The sequence below is a fragment of the Gobio gobio genome (assembly GCF_949357685.1).
Source record: "Gobio gobio genome assembly, chromosome: 12".
Taxonomy (NCBI): Eukaryota; Metazoa; Chordata; class Actinopteri; order Cypriniformes; family Gobionidae; genus Gobio; species Gobio gobio.
In genome coordinates this window covers 53,001,164-53,013,673 of record NC_137105.1, presented here as the reverse complement: position 1 = coordinate 53,013,673, position 12,510 = coordinate 53,001,164, and the positions used below count along the sequence as shown (strand labels likewise).

At 44.1% G+C, this 12,510-nt stretch overlaps 1 protein-coding gene across 2 annotated transcripts in view; it reads left to right on the top strand.

Moving 5' to 3' along the window:
- Positions 1 to 12,510, top strand: part of med23 (mediator complex subunit 23) — a 64,981-nt gene that overhangs the window by 37,365 nt on the left and 15,106 nt on the right. For both annotated transcript variants that reach the window (XM_079831298.1, XM_079831297.1), the window contains 3 exons: positions 547 to 717; positions 8,270 to 8,486; positions 10,338 to 10,574. In XM_079831298.1, the coding sequence (XP_079687424.1) occupies positions 547 to 717; positions 8,270 to 8,486; positions 10,338 to 10,574 (625 nt within the window). The remainder of the gene's footprint in view (positions 1 to 546; positions 718 to 8,269; positions 8,487 to 10,337; positions 10,575 to 12,510) is intronic.

Genomic DNA, 12,510 nt, shown 5'->3' with positions numbered 1-12,510 from the left:
TGATGTTAAATCATTGAAAGATGGCCGAAAGACTTAATCAGTGGAAATGTATTTAACCATCTGCAATGGTTTAAATCACAGATGTTATTCAAACCTTGGTTGGTTTGTAAGATTGCCAGAGTGCTTTGATTATATGTGATCATTTTTAAATATGAGTATGTTTCCAGGCTGTGCTTCAGTGTTTCATGTTTGACTCATGGATTTATTGGCCTGTTAGCGCAGCATGTGAGAGAAGCTTCATGTGAAACATTATCGGTGTGTCAGAAGCAAACAGAAGGCCAGCTGGACTGCAGACAGCCTGGGGATCAGCCTTCTCATCCGCTGATCAATACACTTCCTGCTGCACTGAACACGTTTATCAGCCCTGATCGAACACTGACTTACTGACACTGAGCCCTGCAGAACACAGAGACAGACCCTGTGTGTTCACTGAGGACAACACTTGTGTTTTATTAATGCACACACTGGAAAGAGCTCGACATGCTACACTGAACAAACATTTCCAAACGCATGCCGTGGCGCTGAACGCTGTGTGTTTTCATGCAGGCGATGAGGAGTCACGAGGGGAACGAGGCTCAGGTCTGCTACTTCATCATCCAGCTTCTGCTCCTCAAACCCAACGACTTCCGCAACCGCGTGAGTGATTTTGTGAAGGAGAACGCCCCAGAACACTGGCTGCAGAGCGACTGGCACACCAAACACATGACCTACCACAAGGTAAACAACCACACGCTACACGCTAACAGCACACACCAAACACATGACCTACCACAAGGTAAACAACAACACGCTACACGCTAACAGCACACACCTAACTCATGACCTACCACAAGGTAAACAACAACACGCTACACGCTAACAGCACACACCAAACACATGACCTACCACAAGGTAAACAACAACACGCTACACGCTAACAGCACACACCAAACACATGACCTACCACAAGGTAAACAACAACACGCTACACGCTAACAGCACACACCAAACACATGACCTACCACAAGGTAAACAACAACACGCTACACGCTAACAGCACACACCTAACTCATGACCTACCACAAGGTAAACAACAACACGCTACACGCTAACGCACACACCTAACTCATGACCTACCACAAGGTAAACAACAACACGCTACACGCTAACAGCACACACCTAACACATGACCTACCACAAGGTAAACAACAACACGCTACACGCTAACAGCACACACCTAACACATGACCTACCACAAGGTAAACAACAACACGCTACACGCTAACAGCACACACCTAACTCATGACCTACCACAAGGTAAACAACAACACGCTACACGCTAACAGCACACACCTAACACATGACCTACCACAAGGTAAACAACAACACGCTACACGCTAACAGCACACACCTAACTCATGACCTACCACAAGGTAAACAACAACACGCTACACGCTAACAGCACACACCAAACACATGACCTACCACAAGGTAAACAACAACACGCTACACGCTAACAGCACACACCAAACACATGACCTACCACAAGGTAAACAACAACACGCTACACGCTAACAGCACACACCAAACACATGACCTACCACAAGGTAAACAACAACACGCTACACGCTAACAGCACACACCTAACTCATGACCTACCACAAGGTAAACAACAACACGCTACACGCTAACGCACACACCTAACTCATGACCTACCACAAGGTAAACAACCACACGCTACACACTAACAACACACACCTAACACATGACCTACCACAAGGTAAACAACAACACGCTACACGCTAACAGCACACACCGAACACATGACCCACCACAAGGTAAACAACAACATGCTAACAACACACACCTAACACATGACCTACCACAAGGTAAACAACAACACGCTACACGCTAACACACACACCAAACACATGACCTACCACAAGGTAAACAACAACACGCTACACGCTAACAGCACACACCGAACACATGACCCACCACAAGGTAAACAACAACATGCTAACAACACACACCTAACACATGACCTACCACAAGGTAAACAACAACACGCTACACGCTAACAGCACACACCTAACTCATGACCTACCACAAGGTAAACAACAACACGCTACACGCTAACAGCACACACCTAACACATGACCTACCACAAGGTAAACAACAACACGCTACACGCTAACAGCACACACCTAACTCATGACCTACCACAAGGTAAACAACAACACGCTACACGCTAACAGCACACACCAAACACATGACCTACCACAAGGTAAACAACAACACGCTACACGCTAACAGCACACACCAAACACATGACCTACCACAAGGTAAACAACAACACGCTACACGCTAACAGCACACACCAAACACATGACCTACCACAAGGTAAACAACAACACGCTACACGCTAACAGCACACACCTAACTCATGACCTACCACAAGGTAAACAACAACACGCTACACGCTAACGCACACACCTAACTCATGACCTACCACAAGGTAAACAACAACACGCTACACGCTAACAGCACACACCTAACACATGACCTACCACAAGGTAAACAACAACACGCTACACGCTAACAGCACACACCTAACACATGACCTACCACAAGGTAAACAACAACACGCTACACGCTAACAGCACACACCTAACTCATGACCTACCACAAGGTAAACAACAACACGCTACACGCTAACAGCACACACCAAACACATGACCTACCACAAGGTAAACAACAACACGCTACACGCTAACAGCACACACCAAACACATGACCTACCACAAGGTAAACAACAACACGCTACACGCTAACAGCACACACCTAACTCATGACCTACCACAAGGTAAACAACAACACGCTACACGCTAACGCACACACCTAACTCATGACCTACCACAAGGTAAACAACAACACGCTACACGCTAACAGCACACACCTAACACATGACCTACCACAAGGTAAACAACAACACGCTAACAGCACACACCTAACACATGACCTACCACAAGGTAAACAACCACACGCTACACGCTAACAGCACACACCTAACTCATGACCTACCACAAGGTAAACAACAACACGCTACACGCTAACAGCACACACCAAACACATGACCTACCACAAGGTAAACAACAACACGCTACACGCTAACAGCACACACCAAACACATGACCTACCACAAGGTAAACAACAACACGCTACACGCTAACAGCACACACCTAACTCATGACCTACCACAAGGTAAACAACAACACGCTACACGCTAACGCACACACCTAACTCATGACCTACCACAAGGTAAACAACCACACGCTACACACTAACAACACACACCTAACACATGACCTACCACAAGGTAAACAACAACACGCTACACGCTAACAGCACACACCGAACACATGACCCACCACAAGGTAAACAACAACATGCTAACAACACACACCTAACACATGACCTACCACAAGGTAAACAACAACACGCTACACGCTAACACACACACCAAACACATGACCTGCCACAAGGTAAACAACAACACGCTACACGCTAACAGCACACACCAAACACATGACCTACCACAAGGTAAACAACAACACGCTACACGCTAACAGCACACACCAAACACATGACCTACCACAAGGTAAACAACAACACGCTACACGCTAACACACACACCAAACACATGACCTACCACAAGGTAAACAACAACACGCTACACGCTAACAGCACACACCAAACACATGACCTACCACAAGGTAAACAACAACACGCTACACGCTAACAGCACACACCAAACACATGACCTACCACAAGGTAAACAACAACACGCTACACGCTAACACACACACCAAACACATGACCTACCACAAGGTAAACAACAACACGCTACACGCTAACAGCACACACCAAACACATGACCTACCACAAGGTAAACAACACGCAAGCTTTTAAATGCTAACAACACACCAAACACAACCTGTTACACACTAACAACATGCTAACAATACACACCAAACACATGACCTACCACAAGGTAAACAACACGCAAGCTGCTAAATGCTAACAACACACCAAACACACAACCTGTTACACGCTAACAACACACACCAAACACATGACCTACCACAAGGTAAACAACACATAACCTGCTACACGCTAACAACACACACCAAACACATGACCTACCACAAGGTAACACAACAACATGCAGCCTGATACACGCTAACAACACACACCAAACACATGACCTACCACAAGGTAAACAACACGCAAGCTTTTAAATGCTAACAACACACCAAACACAACCTGTTACACACTAACAACACGCTAACAATACACACCAAACACATGACCTACCACAAGGTAAACAACACGCAAGCTGCTAAATGCTAACAACACACCAAACACACAACCTGTCACACGCTAACAACACACACCAAACACAACCTGTTACACGCTAACAACACACACCAAACACATGACCTACCACAAGGTAAACAACACGCAACCTGCTACACGTTAACAACACACAATTAACACATGACCTACCAAACACATGACCTACCACAAGGTAAACAACACATAACCTGTTACACGCTAACAACACACACCAAACACGTGACCTACCACAAGGTAAACAACACGCAAGCTGCTAAATGCTAACAACACACCAAACACAACCTGTTACACGCTAACAACACGCTAACAACACACACCAGACACATGACCTACCACAAGGTAAAACACACGCAAGCTGCTAAATGCTAACAACACACCAAACACAACCTGCTTCACGCTAACACACAAACACATGACCTACCACAAGGTAAAACACACGCAACCTGTTACATGCTAACAACACACACCTAACACATGACCTACCACAAGGTAAACAACACGCAACCTGTTACACGCTAACAACACACACACCGAACACATGACCTACCACAAGGTAAACAACACGCAACCTGTTACATGCTAACAACACACACACCGAACACATGACCTACCACAAGGTAAACAACACGCAACCTGTTACATGCTAACAACACACACACCGAACACATGACCTACCACAAGGTAAACAACACGGACCCTGTTACATGCTAACAACACACACACCGAACACATGACCTACCACAAGGTAAACAACACGCAACCTGTTACATGCTAACAACACACACCAAACACATGACCTACCACAAGGTAAACAACATGCAACCTGTTACATGCTAACAACACACACACCGAACACATGACCTACCACAAGGTAAACAACACGCAACCTGTTACATGCTAACAACACACACACCGAACACATGACCTACCACAAGGTAAACAACACGCAACCTGTTACATGCTAACAACACACACCAAACACATGACCTACCACAAGGTAAACAACATGCAACCTGTTACATGCTAACAACACACACACCGAACACATGACCTACCACAAGGTAAACAACACGCAACCTGTTACATTCTAACAACACACCAAACACAACCTGTTACACGCTAACAATACACACCAAACACATGACCTACCACAAGGTAACACAACACACAACCCTCTAAACATTAACAACACACACACTAAACACGAGTTGATCACATTTATTTGCTACTAAGCGTTTCTAATAAAACTCTGAATATCTTCAAAGATTTGAGGCATTAAGCTCACTAATGTTCTCAGATCCAGTGGATTTTCTTGCTCACTCATTGGCTGTCAGCGTTTTCCATGGCTTGCGTTGAGTTTCTTGTCACCTGACTGACTGTGTTTAATGTCCTTCATGCTCAGATGCTCAAGCTGTGTAAATACACATCTGCTCTTGCGTGACCTGTTGAATAATGAAGCGTGTGCGGTCCAGCAGCCGTGTCTCTCACAGATGGACCTTACATATGGATTTGTGTATCGTTCTACTGTTGACCTTTAGAGATGAAACACAAAACCGTCTCAGTTCTGGATATTCAGCCAAATATCAAGTTTGATGAGTTTCTGAAATGTCATAAACACAGTTGTTATCCCCGTCTTTATTTCTCTGTGGCATTTTAAGTAGAGATTGACCTCAGATTGCGGTGACATTTCGTCTTGTGTGTGTGTGTGTGTGCTCAATGGCAAACAAAACATAATTCAGCACACACAGCTTGACCTGAGCTGAACCCCACCATGAGACCAAAGCTAACATGTGACCACTCTGAGTTTAGAAAGAGACGTGTTCTTCAGATGTTTTCCAGTGGACTCGGTCACGTCCCCGGCAGCTGTTTTCTAACATACAGTACAGCTGTTTTCTCCTGTGTAAAGACTGAGATATACAACACTTAAGACCCGTTCACACCAAGAACGACAACTATAAAGACAACTATAAAGATAGCTATATTAGCGCCATATGAATGGAGCGGTTTAATCCAAGTCTTCAGAAGACACAATCGCTTTATATGATATTCACATATAAACATTGATCAGGCATAACATTGACCCCCTTTTGCTGACCCATCGAGGCATGGACTCCGCTAGACCCCTGAAGGTGTGCTGTGGTATCTGGCACCAAGATGTTAGCAGCAGATCCTTTAAAGGGTTAGTTCACCCAAAAATGAAAATTCTGTCATTAATTACTTACCCTCATGTGGTTGGACACCCGTCAGACCTCCGTTCATCTTCAGACACAAATGAAGATATTTTAGTGTAAATCTGATGCTCTGAAAGGCCTCCATTGGCTCAACTTTACACTCTCAAGACCCTTAAAAGACACTAAAGACGTCGTTACAAAGTCCATCTCACTACAGCGGCTCTACAATAACTTTATGAAGCGACGAGAATAGTTTCTGTGCGCAAAAAAACCCTAAATAACGACTTATATAGTGATGACGATTTCAAAACAAAGCATCATGAAGCTTCGAAGCGTTATGAATCAGTGAGTCGATTCAGCAGTTTGAAGCGTTATGAATCACTGAGTCGATTCAGCGGTTTGAATCGCCAAATTTCAGCAGTTTGACACACGATCCGAATCATCATTCGGCTCACTGATTCATAACGCTTCGAAGCTTCATGAGGCCGTGTTTTGAAATCGTCATCACTATATAAGTCGTTATTTAGGGGTTTTTTGCGCACAAAAACTATTCTCGTCGCTTCATAAAGTTATTGTAGAACCACTGTAGTGAGATGGACTTTGTAACGACGTCTTTAGTGTCTTTTAAGGGTCTTGAGAGTGTAAAGTGCATTGAGCCAATGGAGGCCTTTCAGAGCATCAGATTTACACTAAAATATCTTCATTTGTGTCTGAAGATGAACGGAGGTCTGACGGGTGTCCAACCACATGAGGTTAAGTAATTAATGACAGAATTTACATTTTTGGGTGAACTAACCCTTTAAGTCCTGTAAGTTGTGAGGCGGTTCCTCCATGGATCGGACTTGTTTGTTCAGCTCATCCCACAGATGCTCGATTGGATTGAGATCTGGGGAATTTGGAGGCCGAGTCAATGCCTCAAACCATTCCTGAAGCATTTGTGCTTTGTGGCGGCGCATTATCTGCTGAAAGAGCCACACACACACACAGGGAATATCGTCTCCATGAAAGGCTGGACATGGGCTCAACAATGCTTAGGTAGGTGGGACGTGTCAGTCACATCCAGTCGTCTAGCCGTCACAATCTGGCCCTTGTCAAACTCGCTCAAATCCTTACACCCATTTTTCCTGCTTCTAACACATCAACTCTGAGGACAAAATGTTCACTTGCTGCCTAATATATCCCACCCACTAACAGGAGATCATCAGTGTTATTCACCGGTCATAATGTTATGCCTGATTAGTGTATAGAGCACATCACATATGGTAATCATGTTTTTTTCAAAGCAGCTTCACAGTAATAATCAGGATAATAACAGAATCAATGATGCAAACCATCAAATATGAAAGAAAATCAACTATAAAGCAGCTCTAAGAGGACATTTATTCATTTCAATAACTGTAAAGCTCATCGATTATGAGTTCAATTCATCGATAAGCAGCTCTACACTAGAGATCAGTCAGTAGTTTACTGTTGATTCAGTTCAGTTCAATAACTAATAATTTCATCAATGATGAAGCACAGTCGATTCCGTTATAGAGAAACAGTCTGATCGTCCGACCTAATCCAGGGCAAGTTTTGTTCTCGTCCAATAGCGTCAGTGCAGTCCAATCATTTTTCCAAAAGCCGGCCTATTGAATGCGTAGCTGGGCTGTGCTGATGGCTGTGCTGGTAATGAGCTCCTCCACTGTCGACCCGTGCAGAAGTATCCAGAGAAGCTGTACTTCGAGGGTCTGGCGGAGCAGGTCAACCCTCCCATTCAGCTGCAGTCGCAGTACCTGCCCATCTACTTCGGCAACGTGTGTCTGCGCTTCCTTCCTGTGTTCGACATCGTCATCCATCGCTTCCTGGAGCTGCTGCCCGTGTCCAAGTCTCTGGAGACGCTGCTCGACCACCTGGGGGGGCTCTACAAGTTCCACGGTGAGAGTCAATCTCAAGCTCTTCTCTCTCTCAGGGTCAGTGTTTCTGAGCTCCTGAAACGCCTCCATCTTGAGTTTCTTCCGGGAACAAACACGTCACAATATTCCTCATTATAATAATTCATACGCAGAATAAAGGGGCGGGGCCTGGTTGAGTTAGTTAGTCGTGTGTTGAAACTGCCGGTTATGGGAAGGGGCGGGGCATTTCCCAAACACCAATCACAACACACTGCTCCAGCCGACCAATCAGAGCACAGTGTGCTTTTCAGAAGGAGGGGCTTCATAGAGACAGAGCGTTACTGACAGACTGAGAAGAGAGGAGCCGCAACACTGGAGAATATGAGGAAATAATCAACATTACAGCAGGAAAACCTGCTCTAGTAGAGCCAGACACAACAGCAAGGGCAGAATATGAGCTAAAACTCTAAATTATAATTCTACAAAACACACATAATCAAGAACTGGGGTTAGGGTTAGTACTGAAGAACACACAGTTCTTGAATTGATTTTAAAGGATTAGTTAACTTTTAAATAAACTTTTGCTGATAATTCACTCACCCCCATGTCATCCAAGATGTCCATGTCTTTCTTTCTGCAGTCAAAAAGAAATTAAGGTTTTTGGTGAAAATTTTCCAGGGTTTTTCTCCATATAATGGACTTCAATGGGCTCCAAACGGGTCAAGGTCCAAATGACAGTTTCAGTGCAGCTTCAAACGACACCAGATGATGAATAAGGGTCTGATCTAGACAAACCATCAGTTTCTGAGAGAAACCCAGCAGTATTTATGCTAATATTTTACCTCTTATCAGACGAACATGATCATCTCTGAGCTCCGCCATAACTTCCGTTAAGTGAGGTCAAAATACGAACATGGTCATAGATGTATTGATCGTAGATGCCTCATTAGCGCCTGCACCACGGGCGTCGGAAGCAAAAAAAATGTGGGTGGGTCCTCAGAAATGTTTTACTGGAGTAGATGCCAATTACATTAAGTACAAATATACCGCTTTGCTTGCTAAACGTATAGTTCAGAAAGACAAAATTACGGAAATCGCCATATCATTGAGAGCGGCAGTAGTGTAGGGGTCAGACGCATGGCATCTAGTTTTGACACAAATTGACCAGCAGTTCGAGTCCGGCTTTCGCCAAACTCAATCTTCTCCGTTTTCCCATCACATATCAAATCGGAAAGGCATTTATTTTCAATAAAAATGAAGAAAATATTAGAAAAGTGGAAATAAAGCGTCTAACGTTTTTAATAATAAGTGTTTAGGGTAGGTAAACAGACATGTGCTGAATGTTAGAGACGATAAACGTGAGTGGGTCCAATATCATTGATCGTAAAAAGTGGGTGGGTCTTGTCCCGTCCACATACAATGGTTCCGACGCCCATGGCCTGCACGGATCAGTAGAATGAGGCATCTATGATTGATATATCTATGACCACGCTCGTATTTGACCTCACTTAGCGAAAGTTATGGCGGAGCTCAGAGATGATCACGCTCGTCTGATAAGAGGTAAAATAATATCATAAATACTGCTGGGTTTCTCTCAGAAACTGATGGTTTGTCTAGATCAGACCCTTATTCATCATCTGGTGTCGTTTAAAGCTGCACTGAAACTGTCATTTGGATCTTGAACCGTTTGGAGCCCATTGAAGTCCATTATATGGAGAAAAACCCTGGAATGTTTTCATCAAAAACTTAATTTCTTTTCGACTGCAGAAAGAAAGACATGGACATCTAGGATGACATGCGGGTGAGTAAATGATCAGCAAAAGTGTATCTAAAAGTGAACTAATCCTTTAATTCTGACTTTTTTTGTGTTTATGATCACACGTTTCACCTGCAGATCGTCCGGTGACGTACCTGTACAACACACTGCATTACTACGAGAGACATCTCCGAGACCGCACCAACCTGAAGAGGAAGCTGGTCCACGCCATCATGAGCTCGCTCAAGGACAACCGCACCCCCGGCTGGTGTCTCAGCGAGACCTACCTGAAGTGTGGGATGAACGCCCGAGAGGACAACGTCTGGATCCCCGACGACACGTACTACTGCAAACTCATCGGGCGGCTGGTGGATAATATCCTTCACTGAGCGCCCGCACACTCAGATCACAGATACAGAAGATGCGTGACCCATGTGATCGTGGCAGTATGAAAAAAACTCATTAGTTAGGGGGTGGTGACCGCATGAGATCAGAACGGCCAGAAGGGCTTACTAAACAATCCGTGAAATGCTGTGTGTTTTAAAATTCATGCATTTATTTGATTTGCATGAATTGCTTCCCAGCTGGCGTTTGGCATCTCAGTCAGGGTCCAGCATTTACACTGATCAGCTGCTGAATGAGTTCAATCAGCGTCTGTGAGTGTATGAAACTGCGTAACTCACCGCCTGGGTGATTCGGCCTAATGCGATTTAGCTCATATTAATATACATGTATATTTAAATGTCCTCTATATAGTGATTTACAGTTGTAAGAAAAAGTTTGTGAACCCCTTGCAGAAAATGTGAATAATTTTAACAAAATTTTTATTTGTACTGTCCTGAATAAGATATTTTATATAGAGTCCACAAGACAAAATAAGCTGAATTTATAAAAATGACCCGTTCAAAAGTGTATGAACCCTTGATTCTTAATCCTGTGTGTCGTTCCCTAATGATCCACAGGTGTGAGTGTGTATGTGAGTGTGTATGTTTTTGCGTGTGTGAGAGAGAGTGTGTCTCGTTCCTTGATGATCCACGGCTGTGTGTGTGTGTGTGTGCTTGTGTGTGTGTGTGTGTGTGTGTGTGTGTGTGTGTCGTTCCCTGATGATCCACAGCTGTGTGTGTGTGTGTGTGTGTGTGCGTGTGAGTGAGTGTGTGTATGTTTTTGCGTGTGTATGTGTGTGTGAGAGAGAGAGTGTGTGTGTGTGTCGTTCCTTGATGATCCACGGCTGTGTGCGCGTGTGTGTGTGCGTGTGTGTGTGTGTGTGTCGTTCCCTGATGATCCACGGGTGTGTGTGTGTGTGTGTGTTTCAACCTTTTTTAATAGTTGTGTTTGAGTCCCTCAATCGTCCTCAGATCTCAGAATCACACAGTCACTGCTGGAGAGGGTTCAGATATACAGAAGATTCTGATCAGGACAAACAAGAGACGCAAGAACAACCATCACAAAACACACACTCTCAGACACACGCACACATACACACTCACTCACACACACACACACACGCACTCTCTCACACACACACACTCTCTCACACACACAGCTGTGGGTCATTAGGGAACGACACAGGATTAAGAATCAAGGGTTCACACACTTTTGAACGGGTCATTTTTAATAAATTCAGGTTATTTTGTCTTGTGGACTCTGTATAAAATATCTTATTCAGGACAGTACAAATTAAAACACAATTCCCGTTTTTGCAGATTCTGCAAGGTTCACAAACCTTTTCTTGCCACTGTATATATCAGGTCATGATGGTGTGTTTTCAGCTTCAGTCTCTTATATAACACGCCTTTGAAAACACGACATCTTCCCAAGGTCATCATGAGAAGCGCTTATAAATCAAATGCAACAAAACAGAAGCTTAAAGGTCTCCCTTTGGTTTTCTGCCCAAAGAAACGTTCTATGGTTGTGTGAAACTCTTAAATGTTGACACATGATGCCGCCTGCCTTTGACCAGCAGCAGTTCTTCATGGCTGAGAGGCAAACTAACGGCTACTGCGTCGCACTTTAACTAATCCTTCCCTCGCGGCTCAAAATCACCCGAAGCCCTACAATTACACGCGGATGAGCTGTTCCGCTGGGTCCTAAAGTCAGTTTCTCTTCAGAATGCAGTCAGACACACATTTTTTGGTAAAGTTTTAGCATGTGTAGTTTGAATGTTGAGCATTTGTAGGTTGTTCTATGTGTACTGAAGCATTCCATTCATTCCTAAAGGGGTCAAATAGACCCACGAGGGAAGGATTTTTTTTTTGTTTGTTTTTTTGTGTCCTTGAAGTGAGAACTTTTCACTAAAATTTACACACATGTA